We start from the raw sequence: 27,531 nt of genomic DNA, 5'->3' as shown, positions 1-27,531 counted from the left end.
TCCCCCTGCTTGTGTTCTCTCTCTCGCTGTGTCTCTCTCTGTCAGATAAATAAATAAAATCTTTAAAAAAAACAAAAAACAAAAACTAATGATGTAATGTATGGTGATTAACATAATAAAAAAAAATCAGTTCATTATAAAACAAAGACTGGTAAAAAGCCAAACTGGTACCTACAGATTTAGTGGGCAACTACCTAAAAAGTTACTACCCAGTACACAATCACTTTACTGACTTTAATTCCCTGGCTCCCTGTGAGCAACAGTGTATTGTCTGTGGAATATGGAATAGACCCATTAAATTCCTTCGTTTATTTAGAGCTTCTTTAATTTCTCTTAATAATGTTTTATATTTTCTATATAGAATTCTTCAGCTTTTGTTACATTTATTCCTATTTGGTATTTTCTAAATGCTATTATAAAAGAACTCTTTTTTTAAACTTCATTTTATCTTAATTGGCTTTTGTATTTGCTCTTAAATCCAACAACTTCACTAAACTCACTTACTAAGTCTAATAATTTACCTGAATTTAAGGAAGCTTTTCTACATGCATAACTTGTATTGCCTGCAAGTGATAGTTTTATTATTTCCTTCCCAATCCTTATATTAATACTGTTTTTCCTGCTCTGTCCCGCCTAACTATCTGGCTCAGGTCTCCAATTCAACAGTGAACAAAAGCAATGAGATAGTAAGCAACCTAATCTTATTCCTGTTCTCAGAGGGAAAACTTACAATATAGCATCATCATTAAGATGTTTGCTATATCCTTTAGATCCTTTGTATCATATCCCTTCTATTTCAAATTTGTTTCATCGTTACAATTGAAATTATAAATAGGTTTTTAATTTTATCTGGGTTTTTTTTTTTTTTGGACTATCAGATTTTCTCCTGTCATCTGTTAATATAGTGAATGCACTATTATTTCTACAATTTTTCCACATTAAATCTAATAATAAAATAGGTTTCTATTGAACAAAATGAAAAGAATTTTGTATTTATTCCTAAGCTTCCCTATCAAAATTTAGCATGAATTTGTTTCAAATATTGAGCACAATGTAAAATGAAGATATCTACTTAAGGATTCCAAATCATCTCTATCAAATTTTAAACGTGTTTTATAAGCATCAAGTGAGTGTTTATATAAAATTGTTGACAAAAACTGAATCACCAGGAAGGCATGTTACAGTTTTGCCCAGGATAAAGAAAGATCATTGCCCAGGTTTAAAGAAAGATCATTGTTTTTCAATACATCATCAGCACAACACCAGTGTCATTCATTCCTAATATGTGCTTCAAAAACTGTTAAAAATTCAAAATACTATTTAATAAGAACTGAGTTTCAAGAATACTAAAATTTAGAAGTACAAAAAAAGAGAAAGAAAAGCACGCACAGGTCCCACTGGGGAGCAAATCAGAATGACTTCACCCTCCAGATTTGAAGTATGTAACTTTTTTAACTTTTATTAAGCACATAATATATACCTAGTTGCTTCTTATCTACAGTTTCGTTTAAGCTGATTATGGATTCATAGGAATTTTTACTTTAAATTTAGTTTCAATAAATCAGTCAAAAAAAGATATTTTACCTACATTCATTCAGATTTGTGAGAATACAAATGTTTTGCATTCCTCGGTGTTACAGTACAGATGTAAAATTCCTGAAAAACTTTGTCCTTTACCTACAAAGTTTCTTCATGAAAAGTTGCTTTATGCATGGTTTCAAACTCACCAAGCACTTCCATTAAGCAGACAACAACTCCAGGTTTTTACAGATAACGAGGCTGGTTTAGGGGATAAAAAAAGGATACATATTGAAAGAATATTTGAAAGTTGATTAAATTGGCAAAGGGGCACTTTTGATTAGATTCTCCCCAAAACCAAATAAAGCCTTTAAGAGACTTTGTATGAGTATCTGGAAACGGTCAAGGATTTACTTTTTTCATTAAATACTAAATATTTTACCTTGTAGAAAACTAGAAAAATATCCTCCCCTGCTGCATCAAAGCAAATAAAAGCAAGTGAAAGTACACCTTCCCCACTACAATGATGTAGTTATTTTAGCCAATCATTCCATAAAATTAATTTCAAAGAAATTCAAAATTCACTGAGTACCACATATAATGCACTATATCAGATACTAACTAGAAAAATTAAAGCTAGGACACCATAGTTTATAGCAAAATGCTGAGGCTCTTGCTTATAGTTATTAATGCTAATGGAGCAAATAGTCATAAACAGACTCTTTGGATTAAACTGTATAGCTTGCTTATTAACAGAAGTAGCTATTTAAAGAAAGATCAAAAAGTAGATCCAAAAATTAATACGTTCTTGATAGAGATATTACTATAAATTAATTTTCTTTTCTACACAAGAAGGAAAATTTTTCATAAGTTTAGTTATTATAAATCAACATTATATATAATGAAAATCACACTTTAAGGAAGCACTGTGGCTTTGTAGCCCAAACTAAGAGAGGTCAACTGACAACTATGTCACCAGTTCATCCAAACATCAAAGGAAATGAATTTCTATCTTCTCTGTGCCAAACTTAGGATACTAAAATTAATGATACTATTTAAAACAGCACTCCATTTAAAATGACATATTAAAAATGCTGTTAAATGTTTACAGTACTCATTTGTTTCTCACAATCTTGCTGAGTAGGAAAAAGAAACAGTATCAACTTTATGTTATGAATAATGGAACAAGTCTCAGTAAAGTTAACTGGCAGATCTAGGACTAGTCATCTTTCCTGTGTTTCATTTACCTTTATCATCATCATTATAGTAAACACTGTATTAGAGTTAACTATGTGCCAGACATTGTTTTAAGTACTTAATCTGTATTAAGTGATTTAATCCTCATAACCCTCTGAGTTAAGTCCATTACTATTATTCCATTTCCCAGAAAACCAAGGCACACAGAGGTTAAGTAACTTGTCTGAAGTTAAAAAGCTTAAGTGAGGGGTGCCTGGGTGGCTCATCTGGTTAAGCATCTGCCTTTGCCTTTGGCTCAGATCATGATCCCAGGACCCTGGGATGGAGCCCAGCTTCGGGCTCCCTGCTCAGTGGGGAGCCTGCTTCACCTTCTCCCTGCTTGTGTGCTCTCTCTCTCTCAAAGAAATAATAAATAAAATCTTAAAAAAAAAAATTAAAAGATTAAAATAATAAATGAATGAATGAATGAGTGAATAAATAAATAAAAAGCTTAAGTGGCTGAGTCCGATTTGAACCCAGGTAGTCTGCTTCTCAGTTCTGTGCTCTTAACCAATTCATTACGCTACCTCTCAAGTATCTATAGCACACCTCTGTGAAAGCTGTATATTAAGAGTTAACATATCATAAGCATTTATTTTATATAAAACCCCACAAACTTAGAAATAAATTTTAAATATTAACACTACATATAATATAAATAGAAATAAATATCCAGATTAATTCTTTAATAAAACACAAAACTCAATCAGGAAAGAAACAAAATAGTATAATAGAAAGCAGGAATAAATGAATATTCAATAAACCATGTAAGTTGGAACAAATAAATAACTTAATGAGTGGAAAAGGTGGCCAAAATGTTCAAAATAGCAAATAATGAAGAGATGATTTAAACTTTCCTTTGAAATGTTTATTTGAATGTCAATATGTAATATTCTGGTAACTTAGATCATTTCAATTAACATAAGCCATCATTTAAAGGACAGTTTGAAGGAGCTGCAAAGTTGTCCAATTTCCCTTTTGCACTTCTAAGCCCACAGCAATCCAAGGGGTGAAACTAAATGCCATCTTAAAAGAGCTGCCAGTTAGGCCACACAGTATCTTTCAATACTTTCCTAGTCTAATGAAAAGGATGAATTTAAATGTTTGGGCTTAAAAGTCTCCCACAGGTTCTAAGACAAAGGTGATGGGAAATAAAAGTGACAATAGTAGAAACAATTACTGTTATAATCTACCTTGTTTAATTATGCCAACAATAATCTACCTACAAGGGCGCCTGGGTGGCTCAGTTGGTTGAGCGACTGCCTGCGGCTCAGGTCATGATCCTGGAGTCCCGCATCGGGCTCCCTGCTCAGTGGGGAGTCTGCTTCTCCCTCTGACCCTCCCCCTTCTCGTGCTCTCTCTCTCTCATTCTCTCTCTCAAATAAATAATTAAAATCTTAAAAAATAGTAATAATAATAATCTACCTACAAGATATAACTCATCCTCACCAACTACCTGAGAATAAAGCTCAGTAGAGAATCTAAATTTATAATGAAAGATTCTTGCAAATTGTGTAAGTGTAAAATAAAAGGTGAACTAGATCTTTCTCAAAGATTTAAAACATTATCCATAATGTTAAAAAAACTGTGACAATTTATACTTCAAAATTATAACTATATTCCTAATACTATGCTAAATCACAGAAAGCAACAAAAGTTACTTAAAAAATACAAACTATTTCGGGGCGCCTGGGTGGCTCAGTCGTTAGGCGTCTGCCTTCGGCTCAGGTCATGATCCCAGGGTCCTGGGATCGAGCCCCACATTGGGCTCCCTGATCGGGGGGAAGCCTGCTTCTCCCTCTCCCACTCCCCCTGCTTGTGTTCCCTCTCTCGCTGTCTCTCTCTGTGAAATAAATAAATAAAATCTTAAAAAAAAATAAAAAATAAAATAAATAAAATAAAAAATACAAACTATCTCATAGCAACCAAAATCTCTATGGATAATAAAAGCTTTTGGAGAGTAGCGATGCTATCTAATGGTGCCACCTTGTGGAAAATACTGAAGAAAGTTGAGTTTTGAAATTCAACCTTCAACTGTCCAAAGGAAAAGTAAACAGGTCTTGGAAAAATGCTCAAATAAATCTAACACATAAAAAAAATTTAATCCTAACCGTGGCAGTAATACTCAATGATCAGGTTTAATCCATGATCATAAACATCCCTTCTGAACTTGAATTAAATATTTAATATTTAAAGATGTTATCAATTCCAAATAAATCAATACCTGTCAAAAGTATTAAATCACAAACTAAAATTTAAGTTGTGTAATACTTAATCACGTCAATTTCAAATTTGAATTTACTAATGAACTAAAGTGCCTAAAAAGGTGAGAATGTTATGCTACAAATTTTGTAGAACCTACCTACAAACTACATGAGCCACCTTGAAGCAAAATTATAATTGCTAATAAAAAAAAAGTTTCAATCTTACACTTTTATCTGATGCATGAATATCTATATTTCCATAAACTGTTCCCAGACAGATCACTTTGCCTCCTTTTGTTTGAACATGTAATTTTTGACTCTGAAAGACAAATACAAAAATATAGAGAAAAAGAATAAATTTGATGTAGACTAATAAAAAAATTCCAACATTTTATAAATTTCTTTTTAAATAATAATAAAGCAGCAAAAGGAACCAGGAATAAAACAGAAATGCACTGTTTGGATAATAACATCAACTGGGAAAGAACATCAACTGCTGTTAAAGGGATTAAATAAGCCATCCGTACTCATTAGAGAAAAAGAGTAGCTTCACTGAAGAAGGGTCTGGGAATATAAGATCACTGTGACTGGCTAACTAAACATAAATGTTGAGGAAGATGATAATAATTACTATTACCGTTCATCATTATTAATAATTATCATTATTAATAACAATAATAGTTACCATTACTTGACATTTTCTTTGTACCAAATACAGTGTTCACTACTTTACATGACTTATTTAATCTTCACAACAACTCAGAAATAAGTGTTATATTTTTCCAATTTTTAGAGGAAGAAATTCAAGAATCAGAACAGTAAAATAACTTTTATCAGATGACAGAAAACAACGAAATATAAACTAACAGAATCAAGGTCTGTATGATTTCAAAATCCACATCTGTGGCTGGAGTCTTCTGAAGGATATATTCATACTTAAGGTACAGCCCACTGATTATATTAAACTTTCTAGCATATCACACCCCAGAAAATGGAACTTGGGTGAAAATGTCCCAAGCACAAATAAAACAGCAGTCACCGTTATCCTCCTCTGTCTAAAAAAAAAAGCGTGTGGAGTGGTGAGGGGTCCTGGGGGAGTGGGGGGAGAGAAAGATTTGATTTCACACTTGGCAACTGTGGAAGAACTACCATAGGTCTATAAAAAAATCAGTTTTTTCCCCCAAAGTAATAGCAATATAGCTGGACCCATGAAGAGATGATATTTTCCAGCTTCTGTTACCTCTGAGGGGTTGCTAAGTTCTTGCCAACAGAATTTAAATGGAAATGCTCTGTGCAATTTCAAGGCTATTGCTTTTAAGAAGAGTTGGTGTGCCTTCTTTATGCTCTGCCCCTTCCACCAGATGAGTGCAGATTACAGTAAGATTTTAAGAGATGGCAAAGCCAGAAGATGGAAAGAACCTAGAATCACTAAATAGAAGAGCCACCCACACACTTGGACAAAAGAGAGAAATAAACTATGGTTGTACATGAGCCATTAGATGTTTGATCTATTTTTTAGAGTAGCTTGCTTTACCTTAACCATTACATACATCTTCAGTTCTGCCATAATCATTAAAAAAAAAAAAAAAAGGTAAATAGCAAAGGAAGAAAAATAGCAAAAGCACAGTCACCAAAATCATGACCAGCAACAGCATAGAAGTGTCTAAATCGTAGGGAAAAATTAAATTCAAAACAACCATATACCTTCTGGTTGCTTTACTCAAGGGAAAAAATAGAAAAACCTTAGGCAAAAAAAGCCCAGGAAGGAATTTCAAAAAATTTAGTGAAAGGGACAAAATGAATCATTCTTAAAAAGTTTACCTATATTACAGTGGTAGACTACTTTATGCCCACAGAGACATGAGTCTGAAGTCAAACTGCATTTTAAACATAGTATTCATCAAGCAGACAATTGATAAACTTTTGAAAAGAGTACCTCCAAAACAAATGTTACTTTAAATCAAGCTTACATGAATTTCTAGAGAGTCTATGAAACTTATGAAATTGAAAACAAAATTTCACATATGTGTGAATTTTTTTTCTAAGGAGACAATCATCATTTTCAAAGAGGGCTAAGGCTCAAAGATATCAAGAGTTACTATTATAACTTAAAACTAATCTAATTCCAAAAAATTAGATTATAGGTTTTTTAATAATATATAAAACAAAATAAATAAATCAGAACCAATTCAGTATAAACTACTATATTGCATTTTTTAAAAATGCAAATGTGTGGCCTTCCATGAGTTATGTATGTTGCCTAAAAAATTTCTTTACTTATTCTCTAAGAGTGCAGAATAAATGTAGTATTGCCATATATTTTGCTCAACAGTAAAGAAATGACATGGATAGAACTAGAGGGTATTATGCTAAGCGAAATAAGTCAATCAGAGAAAGACAATTATCATATGATCTCACTGATACGTGGAATTTAAGAATCAAAACAGAGGATCAGAGGGGAAGAGAGAAAAAAACAAAACAAGACGAAACCAGAGAGGGAGACAAATCATAAGAGACTCCGTCATAGGAAACAAACTGAGGGTAGCTGGAGGAGGGGAGGTGGATGGGGGAATGGAAGGCGGGGTGGAGAGATGAGATAACTGGGTGATGGACATTAAGGAGGTTATGTGATGTAATGAGCACTGGGTATTATATAAGACTGATGAATCAAAGACCTATACCTCTGAAACCAGTAATACATTATATATTAATTGAATTAAAATTAAAAAATTATCCATGAAAAAAATAAAATAAAAAGATATATATATTTTACATATGAACAAGTACATACATAAATGATTATAAAAATATAAACAGAGGTTGTGTTTCCAGATGGTCGCAGGTCATTCAAGCAACGCAGCCTTGTGGTTTTAGCACATGAGCTCTAGACAGACTTAGGTTCAAGTCTTGGCTCTGTCATTCATCAACTATGTGACCTCAGCAAGAAACATCTCCTGGCCTCACCTTCCTCATCTGTCAAATAAGGAAGCACGTAGCTCCCAGGGCTGCTCTGCTGATTAAATGAGATGATATATGCAAAACTCTTAGCAAGGTCTCTGGTGTGTAGTAAATAAAGTCACTTATGAGTGTTTTTAAAAAAAGAAAGAAAGAAAGAAAGAAAAGAAAGGTGGAAAGAACATGAGCTTGGAAATTAAGAAAGACCCAACTTCAAATCTCAGCTTAATTTATTAGCTATTTAAACCTAAATGAGCTCCTCAATCTCTTGGTGCCTGAGTTTCATCCTTGGTTAAGGGGAGATACTATAACTCAAAGATTAAATGAAGGCTTAGCTAAGTTTCCTGGTACAAAAAAGACCCAGTAAACAAACAATAGCTATTATTATTGCTGTAAACATTTTATCAAACAGATCAAATATATTTATGCCCTTAAAATTAGTGGAAAAGAAACTTATATTAATAGACAATCATTAATTCAAGATAATAATATTGTACATTTAAAAATTAAACAAGATCTTTCACCAAGTGCTCCTATTTATGAATTTAAGTCAGTTATATCCTAAGATCTTAAGAATAATTCTCTTGATCTGGTATACCATTAGGATCCATTGGACCCAATTTTAGCTCTTGAATTTTTTTTAAACTATTCTATTTGTAAGGACTGATATTTCATGATTTTTATTTTCTTAGAGGTCTTCCAAAGAACATATAGAAAATTTACTCACTTTTAAAAAATAGAATAAAACACATTCTATCTTAAAATTACTATATCCATCTACTGGACTCTTTTGTAAATCTAAAATACATTATTGGCTCTTAGTGTTCTTACTTTTCACATCTTATAATATTCTGCTATTTCATTATCCTAGGAATTATTTCATCATAATTCATCAGTTACTGTCAACCATGCTTTAAAAAAAATGGTAAGACAACAGAAAAATTGAAGGACTTGCCTAGAATGGTAGTTCTCAACTAAAGGTGATTTTGCCCCCCAGAGAACATTTGGCAATGTGAAGGTGTTTTTCATTGTCATAACCAAGGAGTGTGCTACTTGAATTTAGTAGGTAGAGGCCACAGATGTCTCTAAACAGCCCGTGACAACAAAGAATTATCTGGTTGAAAATATCAATAGTACCAAAGTTGAGAAACCATTTTTTCTTTTATGCCCATAATGGCAGGAGGAAGAAAAATGACCAAAAAAGATCTCTCAGAATTATCACATGAATCAAAAGAAAAAAGCAAAGAGATGAACATTAGGATAGTAGCTTCTGATTTAAAAAAATTTTTTTAATCTGCAGACTCTTTTAATTGTGATTTTGAGTACATTTATATTTGAGCAGTACCCATAGAACTATCATTTTTTTAATGGTAATATATTTATTAAGTTTTTAATTTTAATTCCAGTATAGTTAACATATAGTGTATTAGTTTCAGGTGTATAGTGCAGTGAGTCAACAATTCTGTGCATTACTCAGTGCTCGTTATGGTAAATATACTCTAATCCCCAACACCTATTCCACCCAAGCCCCCACCCCACCTACCTCCCCACTGGTAACCATCAGTTTGTTCTCTTTAGTTAAGTGTCTGTTTCTTGATTTCTTTTTGTTTCCCTTTGCTCGTTTGTTTTGTTTCTTAAATTCCACATGAGTGAAATCATATGGTATCTGTCTTTCTCTGACTTATTTTGCTTAGAATACCCTCGAGTCTAGGTCCATCCATGTTATCACAAATGGCAGGATCTCATTCTTTTTTATGTCTGAGTAATATTCCAGTGTGTGTGTGTATACATACCACATCTTATTTATCCATGCATCTGTGGATGGACACTTGGGTTGCTTCCATATCTTGGCTATTGTAAATAATGCTGCAATAAACATAGTGGTCTATATATCTTTCTGAATTAGTGTTTTTGCTTTCTTTGGGTAAATACCTAGTGAAGCAATTACTGGACCATATGGTATTTCTATTCTTAATCTTCTGAGGAACGTCCATACTGTTTTTCACAGTGGTTGCACCAATTTACATTCCCAAGTGCCCAAGGGTTTCCTATTTTCCCTATCCTCACCAACACTTACTATTTCTTGTCTTTTTGATACTAGCCATTCTGACTAGTGTCCAGTGATATCTCATTATGGTTTTGATTTGCATTTCCCTGATAGTTAGTGATGTTGAGCATCTTTTCATGTATCTGTTGGCAGTGTGTTTTCTTTGGAAAAATGTCCTTTCAGGTCCTCTGTCCATTTTTCCATTGGATTTTTTGGTTTTTAGGTGTTGAGTTGTGTAAGTTCTTTATATATTTTGGACATTAACCCCTTAGCAAATATATCATTCACAAATATCTCCTCCCATTCACTAGAACAGTACAAGGATGAGAAGCAACTTCCAGTCCTGGACAAAACCAAGTTCATTGTACCTGATCATGTCAACATGAGTGAGCTCATTAAGATAATTAGAAGGTGCTTACATTTCAACACTAATCAAGCCATCTTCCTGTTAGTGAACAGGCAGCATGGAGAGTGTGTCCATGCCGATTTCTGAAGTGTATGAAAGTGAGAAGGATGAAAATGGATTCCTGTATATGGTATATGCCTCTCAGGAGACATCTGGAATGAAATTGTCTCTGTTAAGACTAGAAAAATGCATCTATTCTAAAATTTTTTTAAACTCTTACCAAGAAAGAAAAAAGGGATGTTACCAACTGAGATTGATCAGTTCACCCAATCAGAGACCATCACAACAGTAGTGTTCCTGCCTGAGTTTTAGAAAGTTGTTTTTGCACTGCAAGCAGGAAAACTGAGCTCCAAATGAGCACACTCAGCTTTATTTAACCTAGGCTGTTTTGTTTTCAAATTTAGAAGTTTAAAGATAATATACTTTGCATTCTAAAAAAAAGGTGTTTTATTCATGGTTTCCTTTGCTGTGCAAAACCTTTTTATTTTGTGTAGTCCCAATAGTTTTTTGTTTTTCTTTTGTTTTTGCTTTTGTCTCCCTTGTCTGAGGAGACATATCCATAAATATGTTGCTAATGCTGATGTCCAAGAGATTACTTCCTATGTTTTCTTCTAGGAGTTTTATGGTTTCAGGTCTCACATTTAGGTCTTTAATCCATTTTGAGTTTATTTTTGTGTATGATGAAAGAAAGTACTCCAGTTTTATTCTTTTACAAGTAGCTGTCCAATTTTCCCAGCACCACTTATTGACAAAATTATCTTTTCTCCATTGTATATTCTTGCCTCCTTTGTCATAGATTAATTGACCATATAGATGTGGGTTTATTTCTGGGTTCTCTATCCTGTTCCATTGATCTATGTGCTTATTTTTGTGCCAGTTTTGTGCCTGTTTTGATTATTATAGCTTTACAGTATATTTTGAAATCTGGGATTGTGACACCTCTAGCTTTGTTCTTCTTTCTCAAAATTACTTTGGCTATTCAAGATCTTTTGTGGTTCCATACAAATTTTAGGATTATTTGTTCTGGTTCTGTGACAAATGCTATGGGCATTTTGATAGGGATTGCACTGAATCTGTAGATTGCTTTGGGTAATAAGGATACTTTAACAATATTAATTCTTCCAATCCCAAATATATCTTTCCATTTGTTTGTATCATCTAGCTTCTAATTTTGATTATGAAACTAAAAATATAAGATACTGAGTTTTCAGAAGACAATATTCTAGATGAATTTTCTGAAGGTCAAGCATAGATGAGTGAACAATATATTTCTAAAGGCAAAAAGGAACTATGAATATTCTTATCCAGTTAGTCATTCAACATGAAGACTTCATTGTGTATCTTTTACAATAAGAACCTGAACCATCTTATTTTTCTAAAAGGGCATATAATAGTATTCTTTAATTTTTTGTGATATTTGTGCAATTACATTTATTTGAAATGGTTCACATGTGAACAGATACTAAAGACAGGGTGCAAATAAAAGTGACTGAAACAAATGACATAAAAATTTTTAAATGCATCAATCATTCTAATTAGTGCTTATGATAAAAATGAAAATGTTTTAAAATTATGAAGCATAGGTGACTGACTTCTCTTCAACAAAGTTATATGCCATCAAAGTTCACAAGCTTTGTGTTTTGAATATGCAAACATAAGAAGCGTTTTGAATATGCAAATGTAAGAAGTACCAATAGTAATGACAAACCAGCTGCTATCAGAGATGTATTTGAAATCATTTAGAGCTGAGATCAATCTAATTTTAAGAAAATTGAATATAAAAGTGTTATTACAAAACAAGACGAATCATTTGTTGTTTAGCACAAATACCTACTTAATCCTTGAGTAATGAGCTACCTAGTACGTTAAAAATGTGACGAATATTTTAAGCATATTTGTAGTGCTTAAAGACTTTTCCTTACTCTAATAAATGGAAGAAAACCATTTGTTAAACCTAAAATTTCTTTGGAGTACCTGGGTGGCTTAGTCGGTTAAGCATCTGCTTTCAGCCCAGGTCATGATCCCGGGGTCCTGGGATCAAGCCCCGAATCAAATCGGACTCCTGCTCAGCGGGGAGCCTGCTTCTCCCTCTCCCTCTGCCTCCTTCTCCCTCTGCCTCCCCCTCCCGCTGCCTGCTGTTCTGCCTCCTTGTGCGCTCTCTGTCAAATAAATAAATAAAATCTTAAAAAAAAAAACCCACTAAAATTTAACTTAAGATCTTAGAATACTAAGAATGTATTATTAGTTTCACTGTACACTTTGAAATGAAATCTTAAGGAAAAATAAAAATGAGGAAAACCTTCAAAGTTGCTACAAACCTCTATACTTTCAAAACGGAACTGATTTCAAGACAAAATTTTTGCCAGAAATGTCTGAGAGATGAATAAATAATATTCAATATTCTCAACACGTGATACTCAGAATAATAGTGTTAGTTTGACACTGCAGCTCAAAGTTTACAGTTTTTTAAAACAACAAGATTTAAACACAATTAGGAAAATGTTTATACCTTAACAGACTGTAAGATGACAGTCCCCTGCTCAGTTTCAATTTTACAATTATCACACTCAATATTTTGGATTTTTACACAGCCAGAACCTGATGACTTGATATTCAAATCTAGAAATGAAAAAAGAAAAAGCAAATTAGTACTATGGCTAATGAGCTCCAAAGCATTTTAGTACTCCCCAGAAATCCAGCTCCTCAGTTATATTCATAATATTACTGAACTCTGGAGAGAGCATAGTTGTCAGCATCTAAGGGGTCTCCACCACAGCAACAGGACAAATGTAGTGCCCTCTTCTGCTAGCTTTTAGAAATAAAGCAGTTATTTCTATTGACCTATATCATCTAAAGAGAGAGAAAGTAATATAGGAGAAAAGTAAAAGAGGGCAGAGACTCCAATTAATACACATTCCTGGGAAAGATCATAGATGCCTCTTCCCCACTGAGAAAACAAACACACAAACACACACACACACCCCACACACCACACCACACCACACACACACGCACACACACACACAGGTTCAAGTAAGACTACAGGAAGTTAAAAAGTCATTATGGTAAACTGAATAAGCCAGTTAGCCTCTTCTCCCTTATATTCACGAAGATTTAAAGGTTTCCAAACCTCGTATAAATTAAAAGCATATTGTAGGAGTAGTAGATCTGTGTTTGTTGACCCCACACAAACTACTGGGGCTTAACACAACAATTTAATAGTTACGGCATAAAAATAAATTTCTACAGTTTTGTATATGGCAGTCTCTATAAAGGTTTTAAAAACAGTAATACTTTGGTCACAATAATCTAAAATATATAAACCAGTAATTTTACCCCAGAATTACATGGATGCAAATGTAATTAATCAATTTTTACCCGAGTTGAGTAGTGTTACAACATAGCCTTGATCTAAGGCAGCAGTGATAGACATGTAGAGAAGGAAATATATTATAAATATCCTCTACCCCCACTAGACAGGTAGAAAAGCCCAGACACTGAGTGGCAGTCATGCTACTCTTACCCACTCACAGAACTGGAGGAACAAGTAGATATGAAGAAAACTGAATTATGTTGATTTGAGGAGCTCATGGAATAGACACCTAGAAATGGTAAATTGGAAATGGGATTCTGACTCTAAGAAGAGGAATCTACAAATGAGGTTTGAGATCACCAGCACAGATAGTTCCATTTTCATCTGTGTTACCATAAAATTTTGCTTACTCTATTTCAATACTCAGTCCATTTTTTTATTATGATAATATATTGGCAAATCTTCCTCCCCACCCCACACTGTTACATTTTGAGGTCAGGGTCTCTTATTCATCTAGGCTAGTTTAAAGAAGTTGAGAAGCAGTAAACCATAGTGGCTGAGCAGACTCCAGTCAGTTCAAATTTCAGCTCCACCGCTTTATATCTGAGAGAGAATAGGCAGATTTTTTGATCTTCTCCCCATCAGAATGTAAGTTTCATGAAGGCATGGATTTGTTCACCCACAATAAATACTTATTTCATGAAACTTGCTGTATCTCAATTTCCTTATGTGAAACAGTGCCAATAACAATATCTACTTGATGGTAGATTGTGAGGATTCGAAAAGATTATCTTATAAGTGTTAGCTGCTGGGACGCCTAGGTGGCTCACTGGTTTAAGCCAGCTCAGGCCATCAGGCTCCTAGGATCCAGCCCCGCATAGGGCTCCTTGCTCTCCCTCTGCCTGCCGCTTCCCCTGCTTGTGTTCTGTCTCTCCGACAAACAAATAAAACCTTTAAAAAAAAAAAAAAAGAAAAGAAGTGTTAGCTGCTATGACGATCATCGTTAGTATCATCCTTCAGTCCCAGGAAGGAGAGCCTGGGGAGACTTTCCTGGGGAGACTGCTGTGTACACACTGGCTTGCATTTGATAATTATTATGGAACCCAAATACCTAGAACACTGCAGGCGTTGTCAACTGGTCCCCCCGGGGCAGTTTTACTATATGTTTGTGTTTGTGTTTTTTCAAAGACTGCTACTCACGGAAAATTTACAAGGGAGATGTATCAGTAAGAAGCCGGGTGCCTATCTGAAACCGAACACTTGGTCCAGGTTAGATACGGTACATCCTACAGACAGAGCTGTTTGGGAACAGACCCCAAGCTGTGTATAGGCAAGGGGAAATGTGAACAGACTGCCATACTGAATGGATTATCAAGAAGCTTCAACCCTGAAAAACAAACCACTTTTCTATTGACAAAGTGCAGTGACAGAAAAATAGGAACTACGTGCCAAAGGAGAACATAAGGGTTCCACAAATAATAGTTGACTTAGATTATTCCAAATGATGTTCCACTGGATTTATAAAATTTCTATCATTGGGAACCTGATGTCTAACTTTCATTAGGAAGCTCAAAGTAGAACAGAAAAAAAAAAAAAAAAAAAGAGGCAGGTTCCGAGGCGGGGGGCAACTAAATTAGGTTAGAAAGTCAGATCCAAAGGGACCAATTAAAAGTGCACATCAGCTTAATCTCAGAAGTTCTCTGGCTGTGCCCTGGGACCCAAACCCGTTTTCACTTCACTTGCCAAACTTCAGGGGCGCGTTCACCTCCACGGACGCCTGGGGGTCGACGGTGTCACACACGATGGCTACCTCCTTCAGCGCCTCGTCGTACTTCACCTGCAGGCCCGCCAGGTCCCGCGCCCCGCCCTCCGCTGCTCTCACCGCGACCAGCACGCGGTCGCCGTCTGGGTAGGTGAGGGGGTCCAGGGGCCTTACGGCCAAATGACACGGAAGCCGCGCCCGCAGCCGACCGAAGGGGCTCACCAGCAGCGCCCACTCCTTCAGAGTCTGGTGCGCGAGGCCTGGCGGAGAGACCGCGGGCTCGGACCCCGGCTGGCGCTCGCCCCCACCAGAGCGGTACCGCCGGGCCGGGCCAGCCCGACACGCCCAGGGCCGGGCAGCTCGGAGCTGGCTGAGCCGGAGGCAGCCGAACCCCCAGCCCGAGCTGGGGGCGAACATGGCGCGCCCCTCTCGCGCTCCCACAAATCACCTCAGCCGTAGGCCAGTCTCGCCACGGCCAGTCTATTTGACCACGGCACAGGCTCAAGTCAAAGGGGAGACGTTTGTAAACCAAACTGCTGAACCAAAACTGCTCACTTTCTTCGGCAATTTAAACCTCAGCCGCACACGCCTCCGCGACAAGTTGGAATTTCACAGCTGTAAGTATCCACTCGGACCTGGACTCCTCGTCCGCGCCCGCCCCCTTTCGCAAAGGCGCATGGGATAGGTAGTTCTAACGGGGACGAGAGGTCGTGGGGCTCCGGGAAGTTTGGAAACTACATATCCCAAGAGGCAATGCGCAGGGTAGAAAGGGTAGTAAGAACAAGTGTTACCCGAACTCAGAAGACGCGCGCTCTTTGCCTGAAGCCCATTAGCCATTGGAGGAACTGGGGAGGGGGGGTGGAACCCATTTGGGAATCCAACTGGCCAATGGAAAGCGCGGAAGGAGCAAGGTGGGCAGGACTGCGTGGTTTCCTTGGATACCGAGGACGCGACTTCTTTGGAGAAGGTGGAGCTTTGGAGTGAGACCCTGGAGGTCCTAATCTACCGAGAAAAATACGAACCTAAATAAGGATCAGGACCAAGTTAAGGGGTAAGAAACTGGGCTTTTAAAAAGGTGAGAAGTAGGGGTGCCTGGGTGGCTCAGTAGGTTAAGCGTCTGCCTTCGACTCAGGTCATGATCCCAGGGTCCTGGAATCGAGTCCTACCTCGGGCTCCCTGCTCAGGGGGGAATCTGCTTCTCCTTCTGCTCCTTCTCCGGCTTCTGCGCTCTCTCTCTAAATAAATAAATAAAATCTTTTTTTAAAGATTTTATTTATTGGGGCGCCTGGGTGGCTCAGTTGGTTAAGCGGCTGCCTTCGGCTCAGGTCATGATCCCAGGGTCCTGGGATCGAGCCCCGCATCGGGCTCCCTGCTCGGCGGGAAGCCTGCTTCTCCCTCTCCCACTCCCCCTGCTTGTGTTCCCTCTCTCGCTGTCTCTCTCTGTCAAATAAATAAATAAAATCTTTAAAAAAAATTAAAAAAAAAAAAAAAAAAAAAAGATTTTATTTATTTATTCATGAGAGAGAGAGAGAGAGAGAGAGAGAAGCAGGCTCCCAAGGAGCAGGGAGCCCGATGCGGGACTCGGTCCCAGGACCCTGGGATCATGACCTGAGCCGAAGGCAGACGCTTAACCATCTGAGCCACCCAGGCGCCCTAAATAAAATCTTTATTTAAAAAAAGGTGAGAACTAGATGCAAACTAGAGTTTGTGGTTAGATCCAAACTAAAGTGGGTGGTTAGATACAAACTTCACTAAACTAGTGCAGGTACCCTGGTATGGAAAATCCCTCAGCAAGAAAATAAAGAGCCAGATGGGGTGGGGGGGGGGGGTAATTCTTTTAAAAAAGATTTTATTTATTTGTTTGAGAGAGAGGGAGGGAGCACAAGCAGGGGGAGCAGCAGGCAGAGGGAGAAGGAGAAGCAGGCTCCCTTCTGAGCAGAGATTCCCTACGTGGGGCTCGATTCCAGGACTCTGGGATCATGACCTGAGACCAAGGCAGACGCTTAACCAACTGAGCCACCCAGGCTGGTGTTTTTTGGTAGAACTCCCTCTTTGATACCAGGTATAGGAATAGCATTAGAGTCCTGCCTCACTCCTGATCCTAAGTGATCTTAAGCCAGTCATTGAACGACTCAGGGTATTAATTGCTTTCCCTTAAAATGAGGTCAATAATACTTTCCTTGTTTTGCCTTAAAGAGTTTGCAAGGATCAAATGAGGTAATGGATGTGAACATGATGCAGAGGCTACAAAATTGTAGTGTAAATTACTGTATTTTTATATTAGGGATAGCAGTGATTCTTAGTAACCAAGAAATATCTGAGAGATCAGGACTTGTGTTGACAGCAGCATTGACCTCTTTGACTACAAATGATCCCCAGTTTTAGGGCTAAAATAAGGAAAAAAGAGTCAACACAGTGCAATGGGGAGAGCATGAGACTGATTATTTTCCTGGCTCTTTGTGTCACCTGAATCTGTTTCTTCAGCTTTAAGATGAAGAAGGATTGCACTAACTGACTCTTTAAGGTCTTTTTTACCTTTTATTATTCTGCAGGCAATTTAAAAATTATTTCCTGCTTCCCTGCATATCTCTCCCTTTCTGTGCCCCTTCCTCTTGCTACCCATTACTCCCTAAGTTCTTTAGTAAAGACAAACTGCAAACAATGGCATTAAATAAAATGCAAGTGCTGAAACTGAGTGTCTTAAAAAACTGAAGCCCTTGTTGGTGTGCCCAGGGGGGCGTTCAGTCAGTTGAGTGTCTGATGGTTTTGCTTAGGTCATGATCTCCTGGGCCTTGGGATCCAGCCCGCCTTGGGCTCCCCGATCAGCAGGGAGCTTGCTTAAAGATTCTCTCTCTCTGCTCCTCCCCCTGCTCTCTCTCTCTCATACAAATATATAAATCTTGGGGGAAAAAACTGAAGCCTTTGGCAAAAGTGCAATAACTAGAATTACTGGGAAGTATAGTGATAGAGAGATGGACTAAAATCCTAATGATGCTGCTTTTTTTTTTTTTTTTTTTTAGAGAGAGAAAGCATGAGCAGGGAGAGAGGCAGAGGGAGAGGGAGAAGCAGGCTCCTCGCTGAGCCAGGAGCCTGATGTGGGGCTCGATCCCAGGACCCTGGGATCATGACCCGAGCTGAAGGCAGACGCTTAACCATCTGAGCCACCCAGGTGCCCTGGACTAAAATCCTAATGAACTGGGCTAAAGTCCTCGTGGGCCCAAGCCACAGGGTTCTCCCCTAGCCATTATCTTTTTTAAAATTCAGTGTTTTCATAAGTTATCCTTTCATCTTTTCTGTCCTCCTAGTTCTTTCTTTCTCCTTATTCTCCCTCCTAGTGAAGGCTCATGGTAAGTGCTAGCTTTTAGGTTCACCAAATTCCCACTAAACATTAGCTCTGTCCTTGACTTTGTGTTTCATTTGGTCATAATTATTCAGACTGATCTTCAAAGTGTCTTTTTAATGAAAACCCACAAGGATAATGTTGAAAAAATTTGAAAAAGACATTGGTTTATGCAAGTTGAGAATGTACTCACATTTGTTGTACACATGCCAAATATTTTTAGATTAAATAAGAATACCTAGCAGATTATTTTGTTTCTGTGATAATATTTCCTTTTTTGAGACAAACCAAGTTCATGGAATTGGCAAGTGAACCATAATTATCTCTGTGGCAAAATCATTGTTTGATTATTTTCAAACAAAACTAAAAAAAATTGACTGAAATACTACTCTTCTGATTACATGAATTTGAAAATGGAGGAAATGATTGATATAAGATTAATATAGGATATTAAAAAGTTATTGATACTTTAAAAATACTCTTTTATTGATACATGACTTATGTATCAAATCTGTCCACATGTCAATGATGACTAATAAAAATACTGCCTCCCATCTGTATGACATTAGTTTTCAAAGCATGTTCACATGTGTCATCTTATAGTATCCTCATAAAACACTCAATTTAGCAGAGCAAGTATTATGCTCACATTATAGATGAGGAAACAAACTCAGAAAGATTAAAATTAAACAATTAGAGGGTCTGGCCCTCTTCCCACTCTACTAAAAGGTCCTCTATCCTCCTGATACCTTTGAAGAAAAATAATTATTCATCAAATGAATGGAGAATCATATACAACTTTTCCCCCTCCGAGTTTACTTGTAAGGTATTTTTACATCTTCAGTTGAAAAAAAACGACAACATTCCTATGGTCATGAACATATACTGCTAGTGGGAGTGTAAGTTATTACAAACTTTCCAGAGTTCATTTCAGCAGTATGCATACAGCACTTTGAAAATATGTGTATCCATGACTTGGAAATTGTACTTTTGGGGATTTAATGTAAGCATAAATTAGGGACATTCAAAAAAACTTCAAGGAATTTTGTTTTATAGAGTTACTTATGATACTAAAGTAATGAAGCAACTTAAATGTTCAAAAGAGTAGGATGTTACATAAATCAGTATACATCTGGAATATTATGCAGCAATTCAAAAATTATATTTTGAAGACTATTCAATGATGTGGGAGCACTTCCATAATATAATTGTAAAGGAAAATCGTCCAATTCTCCTTCTGTGTGTTTTTCCTTTACTCTCACACTATTACCACACTCACAACACTTCTTCTGACACTTCTGGCTACCACATGTCTGGGGGTTTTCCCCGCAACAAGCAATTTTCCAAGACACCAGCAGGGTGTCCTACAGTTTAACTCAATTCTGACACTACATACCTGCAAATAGTGTCAGATCCCACAGGTTAAGAGCTCAGCTCCACAAGACTTCTCCCACCCACTTGAGATGCCAATTACAAGTAATAGGTCCCTAGGTTACCCACAACTTCTTTCTGGTTTGGCTACAAATCAGAGGTTCCCACAACCCCCTTCACAGTTTTGATGAACTTGCCAAAGTGGTTCTCAGAACTCAGGGAAACATGTTTACCAGTTTATTAAAAGATAAGTTGAAGGATACAGATGAATAGCCAAATGAAGAGAGATACAGGGTGAGGTCTGGGAGAGTCCTGAGAACAGGAGTCTCCCTGGAGTTGGGGTGTGTCTCCCTCCTTGTGTGGATTTATTTGCCTACGTGGAAGCTCTACAAACCCCATACTATTGGGATTTTTATGGAGGCTTCATCATGTAGGCATGATGGATCATTAATTCCATTTTCAGCCCTTCTTTCTTCTTAGGAGAATGGGGGCAGGGCTGAAAATTCCAACCTTCTTATCATGGTTTGTACTCTCCAGTGACCAGCCCTCATCCAGGAACCATCTAAGAGCCCACCCAAAGTCACCTCATTAGAACAAAAGACATTCCTATCACACCCAGAAATTACAAGTGTTTCAGGAGCCCTGTGCCAGGAGCCAAGGAGAGATCAATATTTTTTTTTCTCTATTATCTCACAGTAATATTAAGTGAAAAGAGTAGAATGCCAAATTGTATGTTTAGTATGATCCCAATTCTGTAATAATAGTAATAACAATAATAATTTTAAAATAAAATTGTATTTAAGATTTTATTTATTTATTTGAGAGAGAGAGAGCACAAGCTGGGGGGAAAGGGTAGAGGGGGAACGGGCTGAGCAGGGAGCCCGATGCAGGACTTGTTCCCAGGACCCTGGGATCATGACCTGAGCTGAAGGCAGACGCTTAACCAACTGAGCCACCCAGGCGCCCTAAAATTGTATTTTAAAGTATATTCCATAGAAACAATTCCTACTTGGTAACAATGGTTATCTCCAAGTAGTGAGATAATGAATTATTTCATTTTTTGTGTGTTTTCAATAATAAACACATATTTATAATTTAAAAGTTTTAAAAGCACTTCTTAAAATATACTGTTTCCTAAAACTAACTCAAATAATGAAACAGGTGGAGGATTTCTTACTATCTAAATGTAAATACCCACGAAGATTTTACTTTATTTAATAATTGATATTCAATAAATGGACAGCAGAGGGCACGAGAGAGTTTTCAGCAAAATGTAACAAACAGAATTCTGAAATTCAGCTTAGGTGAGGGAAGCCCAAGGAATTTGCCAACTTTCTCAATTATAAACTTTTACAATAAATATATCTTATGACTTTTATTCTTGTTATGAAATCTTAATAAACTCAATAATCTAATAACTGACAGTGCTAAGTAGTATTTTTTTTTTTTAAGATTTTTATTTTTATTTATTTATTTGTCAGCGAGAGAGAGAGGAGAGAGAGAGAGAGAGAGAGTGCACACAAGCAGAGGAAGTGGCAGGCTGAGGGAGAAGCAGGCTTCCTGCTGAGCAGGGAGCCTGCAGTGCTAAGTAGTATTTAATGAATATGTAGGTAGCCTCCTTTGAGATCATCGACATGTGGACAGATTTGATTATTTGTTTCCATGCCCATGATGTACGGGAAAGTATTTGTGACTTAATGCAGTCAAATTTCCCCATTCTAAGCACTTTGAGAAGTTGCCTATGTTACACATATTCTCGAGTACTTTGTATGTTAAAGCAATATGTATTTGTGTGTTTAGATACACAGAGCAACCAGAGTTTATTCATGATAGAAAAATTTTAAAAGCTAACTTTAGACAAGCGTTCTTATATATGCTAATGCTTAATTCCATTTCTACAAGGTAGCAATTGTGTTTCAACCATTCACACAGTAGTAGCATTGAATGGAAATTCCATTTACATTTATATATTTTGAGGCTATGCTGTTAGTTATGTATAGGTTCAAGATTAATATTGCTTCCTGATAAATTTCCTTTTTGTTGTTAAATAATGACCCTCTTTATCTCTAGTATTGCTTTCTGACTTGATATATATTTTTATATAATAATATTTTCATCCTTTTACTTCAAGCCTGTGACATATTTGGGACTTGTGTCTTATAAACAGAATACAGTAGGATACTTTATTTTTATTTATTTATTTTTTAAAGGATCACTTTTTTTTTTTTTAAGATTTTATTTATTTGATAGAGACACAGCGAGAGAGGGAACACAAGCAGGGGGAGTGGGAGAGGGAGAAGCAGGCTTCCCGCTGAGCAGGGAGCCCAATGCGGGGCTCGATCCCAGAACCCTGGGATCATGACCTGAGCCAAAGGCAGACACTTAACGACTGAGCCACCCAGGTGTCTGAGAATACAGCAGGATACTTTAAAACCAATTTGAGAATCTGTCTCAACAGGTAAATTAATCCACTTACATTTTTTGTAATTACTTTTACATTTATATGTATTCTATTTTGTGTTTTCTATTAATCTTGCCTTTTTGCTTTTTTGGGGAGGGGTTCTCTTTTTTCTCCATTAATTTAGTCTATATGTTTTTCTTTATTCACCTTTTCCTCAATATAATTTGGAAGGCTATTTCTTTTCTTCTAATCATTATCCTTGAATTTTTGGCATACTCACTTGACTTAGCCAAAGCCTAATCAATCAGTATCTTCCTCCTCCTCTTGAACAATGAAATTCTTTAACATCAGTCTTCTCCCTTCAGTCTTCCATGTCATTTATTGCCTTGTATATTTTAGTTCCACCTTGTTTTTGAAGCCACACAAGTAGTTGTTATTATTATTATTATTATTATTATTATTATTTTATTTTTTTAGAGAGAGAGAGTGTGTGAGTGGGGGACAGGGGCAGAGGGAGAGAGAGAATCATAAGCAGGCTCCATGCTCAGCACAGAGCCCGGCATGGGGCTTGATCTCATAACCCCGAGATCATGACCTGAGCCAAAATCAAGAGTCAATCACTTAACCATCTAAGCCACGCTTGCGCCCCTATTATTGTTTTTTATATTTTGTGCTCATTTAGATTTAGCAAATTTACCAACTTATTTGCTCACGTCTTTCCTTCTAGATTTGGTTGTGTTTTTACTGAAGTGTATCTTTATATATATTCAATGAGTCTCTGAGTTATTTCTTCAGACTTTGTCTGTAAATGTCTTTATTTTGCCCTTACTCTTTTTTTAAAATTTTTTTATTTTATTATGTTAATCACCATACCTTACATCATTAGTTTTTGATGTAGTGTTCCATGATTCATTGTTTGCGTATAACACCCAGTACTCCATTCAGTACATGCCCTCTTTAATACCCATCACCAGGCTCACTCATCCCCCCATTCCCCTCCCCTCTAGAACCCTCAGTTTGTTTCTCAGAGTCCGTAGTCTCTCATGGTTCGTCTCCCCCTCCAATTTTTCCCCCTTCATTTCTCCCTTCCTACTATCTTTTTTTTTTTAACATATAATGTATTATTTGTTTCAGAGGTACACGTCTGTATTTTGTCCTTACCCTTAAATAATTAGTTGACAGTTACTGTCTCTCAGTACTTTAAAGGAGTACAGTTTTTGCTAATGAGAAGTCTAAGTCTTCTATCTGTCTAATTTAGTGCCTTTGTAGAGAAACTGCCTTTTCTTTCTGGTTGTTTTTAGAATTTTTTTCTCTTTGTTTTGATAGTCTACAGTTTTCACACTTGGTGTAAGTTTAGTTCTTTTTGTTTGCTTTGCTTTGTTTTAAAGTTACTGAGGTATAATTTACACCCAAATTCACCCTTTTTGGGTGGACAGTTCTATGAATTTTGGCAAATGTATACAGTGATGTAGCCATCATGACAATCAAGATGTAGAACTTTTCCATCATTGACAAAAGTTCCCTCATACCATTTTGTAGTCACTCCTTCTCCCCCAGCACCCAGCCCCTGGCAAATAATTGATCTGTTAGCTGTCCCAACACTTTTGCCTTTTCCAGGAACTCCTATAAATGGAATCATATAGTACATAGCCTTTTGACTTAATATAATGTATTTGAGATTCACCCACATTGTTGTATGTGTCAGTAGTTTATTTGTTTTTATTTCTGAGTTGCATTCCATTGTATGAATGTACCACAATCTGTTTTTACATCCTTACGTTGATATTTGGGTTGTTTCCAGTTTGGGGTGAATATTAATAAAACCAATATAAACATTTGTGTACAGTTTTTTAATAGATATATATCCTCATTTTCCTTGAATAAATACATATGAATGAATGGCTGGGTCATTTGGCAAATGTATGTTTAACTTTATAAGATATAAGTAAACTGTTTTCCAAAGGAGTTATATACAATTTTTGCATTCTCACTAGCAATATGTGAGAGTTCCAGTTACTCCACATCCTCACCAACACTTGGTATTGTCACTTTTTTTTTTTTAGATTTTATTTATTTATTTGACAGAGAGAGACATAGCGAGAGAAGGAACACAAGCAGGGGGAGTGGGAGAGGGAGAAGCAGGCTTCCCGTGAAGCAGGGAGCCTGATGCGGGGCTCGATCCCAGGACCCTGGGATCATGACCTGAGCCGAAGGCAGACACTTAACCAACTGAGCCACCCACGCATCCCTTTTGCCCATTTTTTAAATTGGTCTCTTTGATTTCCTATTATTAAGCTATGAGATTTCTTTATGTATTCTCAATACCAGTCTTGTGGCAGCTACATTGTTTGCATGTATTTTCTTCCCATCTGTGACTTTTGTTTTCAGTTTTCCAATACTGTCTTCCAAAGAGCAGATCTTGTAGATTTTGAAAAAGTCCAGTTTATCTATTTTTTTTCTTTTATGATTTGTGGTTTTGTGTCCAATCTAAAACAAAACAAAACAAAAACAAAAACAAAAAAACTTTCTCCAAACCAAGGTTGTGAATATTTTCTCCTATGTTTTCTTCTGAACATCTTTTACTTTTAGATTTTACATTCAGGTATATCCCTCATTTCAAGTTACTTTTTGTAAATGATGCAAGGTATGGTTTGAGGTGCATTCTTTTACATAAAGATGTCCAGTTGTCCAGCATCATTTGTTGAAAAACATGATCATCTCAATAGATTTAAAAAAATTAGCAAAATTCAATACCCATTGCTATTATAAATTCTCCATAAACTTGGAATAGAAGGAAACTTCCTCCACCTGGTACAGGCATCTATGGAAACTACACTTGATACCATACTTAACTATAAAAGACTGAATGCTTTCCCTATTAAGATGTGGAACAAAGTGAGAATGTTCACTCTCACTACTTTTGTTCTGCATTGTACTGGAGGTCCTACATAGTGTAACAAGACGATAAAAAGAAATAAGAGGAATTTACATTGGAAAGAAAGAAGTAAAATTGTGTTTATTTGTAGACAGCATGATCATGTAGATAGAAAATTCTAAGGAATATTGTGCAAAACTACTGAAGTAATAAAAATGTTTCACAAGGTTACAGGATACAAGGTCAATGACAAAAAACAATTTTATTTCTAAGGACTAACAATGGCATTTGGAAATTGAAATTTAAAAATAATATCATTTACAAAACCATATTCAAGGAAAATAAGACTCAGCATTAAGTGGCATATCACCCCACACTAACGTATTGATTCATTGCTCAGTCAAAATTGCAACAGGCTTTTTTAAAAATAGAAATTGACAAGTTGCTTCTAAAATATATATGGAAATAAAAGTACCTAGTTGAGCCAAAACACTTTTGAGAAAAGAACTAAGTGTGAGGATTTATACTACCTCATTTTAAGACTTAACTGCAGGTCTACAATAATCAATATAATGTTGTATTGGTATAGGAATAGACATAAATCAATGGAACAGAATAGAGAACATAGAAATAGACAAATTTGGCTAATTGATTTTTGAAAAAGGTGCCATGATAATTCAATGGGAAGAGGATATTTTTCCTAACAAGTCATGCTGAACAACTAGATATCCATATGCCCCTCCCCCCCAAAGAATATCAACCCTTACTTCACACCATACACAAAAACTTGAAAACACGATAAAAGATGCAAGTAGGAAAGCTAAAATTCTCAAAGTTCTAGAAGAAAATATAGGGGAAAATCTTGTGACCTTGAATTTGGCAAAGATTTCTTAAGATACAAAACGTGAACCATGAAAGAAAAAAATGATACATTGGATTTCCTCAAAATTAAAAAATTTCGCTCCTCAAAAAGACAATGCTAAGAAAATGAAGAGATTGGGAGAGAATGAGAGAAAATATCTACAAAACATATTAATAAAGGACTTGTATCCTGAAGATACAAAGAATGCTTACAACATTAATAGGGAACAAAAGAACCTGATTTTTTACTGGGCAAAAACATAGTAAATAGACACTTTATCTAAGAAGATATATGCAAATGGCATTTAAGCCCATAAAAAGATGTTCCACATCAATAAGTCATTATGGAAATGCAAATTAAAACCACATATTAAAAATTAAAATTAGATGCCACTACACAGCTAGCAGAATGGCTAAAACTAAAAATACTGACAGTAACAAGTGTATAAGGACATGGATCAGTGGGAAACTTGGTGTCCACTTGTTCCTGGTGTGAGTACAAAATGGTACAGCCACTTTGGAAAACAATTTGACAGTTTTGTATAGAATTAAACATATACTTACCATATGACCCAGTAATTCCATTCCTAGATATTTACCCACAAAAAATGAAAACATACATTCATACATACTTACATTCAAATGTTTATAGCAACTTTATTCATAAGAGCCAAACACGAGTAACAAGTCAAATGTCTATCAACTGGTGAATCGGCAAATAAATTGTGGTGTATTTGTACAGTGTGATACCACTCGGCAGTAAAAGGAATGAAATATTGATGTCCACAGCAATGTAGATGAACCTCAAAAACCTTATGCTAAATTATAGAAGCCAGGAAAATCTATGATTCTATTTACCTAAAATACTGGAAAAGGCAAAACTAGATGTTACAAGGTGCCTGGGATGGCAGGCATGGGGATAGGAGGGGGCACGGATTGTAAAGGCACACAAAGGAAACTTCTGGAGCAATGGTGTCATGAGCACGCTAGGAAGGCGCACACACGAGCTGTGTCTTTCCACAATGTCAGCTATATTCAATCATAAAGCAAAGTTAAATCACAATTATAAAGCAGGCTCAAGATTCCAAACTCAATGACATTTCCCCACGTGATTAAACTTGGGTCCTTACACGGCACACAAAGCAGGACAGAAGACATGCCACACAACAAACAAGATTAACAGAAGAGGGCCGGAAGTGAACAAACCAAACACGATGTCAGTCTGGGGGGTGCAGCTGAGCT

General features: G+C 36.4%; 2 protein-coding genes across 8 annotated transcripts in view; one reads left to right on the top strand and one right to left on the bottom strand.

The window, feature by feature from the left end:
- FAM185A (family with sequence similarity 185 member A) overlaps positions 1-16,102 on the bottom strand; it is a 140,347-nt gene extending 124,245 nt beyond the window's left edge. For all 7 annotated transcript variants that reach the window (XR_004299084.1, XR_004299085.1, XR_004299083.1 and 4 more), the window contains exons 1-3: positions 15,423-16,102; positions 12,876-12,985; positions 5,185-5,277 (exon numbers count right to left, since the gene is read on the bottom strand). Coding sequence is in view for 3 of the 7 variants with exons in the window: in XM_032402309.1 (XP_032258200.1) it covers positions 5,185-5,277; positions 12,876-12,985; positions 15,423-15,858 (639 nt within the window). In the remaining 4 variants the exon portion in view is untranslated. The remainder of the gene's footprint in view (positions 1-5,184; positions 5,278-12,875; positions 12,986-15,422) is intronic.
- A 307-nt stretch (positions 16,103-16,409) lies between these two features.
- The window catches only part of CCDC146 (coiled-coil domain containing 146), a 117,488-nt gene continuing 106,366 nt past the window's right edge, over positions 16,410-27,531 (top strand). The window contains exon 1 of the mRNA XM_032402307.1: positions 16,410-16,492. The gene's annotated coding sequence lies outside the window, so the exon portion shown is untranslated. The remainder of the gene's footprint in view (positions 16,493-27,531) is intronic.

The sequence above is a fragment of the Phoca vitulina genome, unplaced genomic scaffold, assembly GCF_004348235.1.
Source record: "Phoca vitulina isolate PV1807 unplaced genomic scaffold, GSC_HSeal_1.0 scaffold4, whole genome shotgun sequence".
In the NCBI taxonomy this organism is placed as follows: Eukaryota; Metazoa; Chordata; class Mammalia; order Carnivora; family Phocidae; genus Phoca; species Phoca vitulina.
Note: the sequence above shows the minus strand (reverse complement) of the source record. Positions and strands in the feature narration are given on the sequence as shown.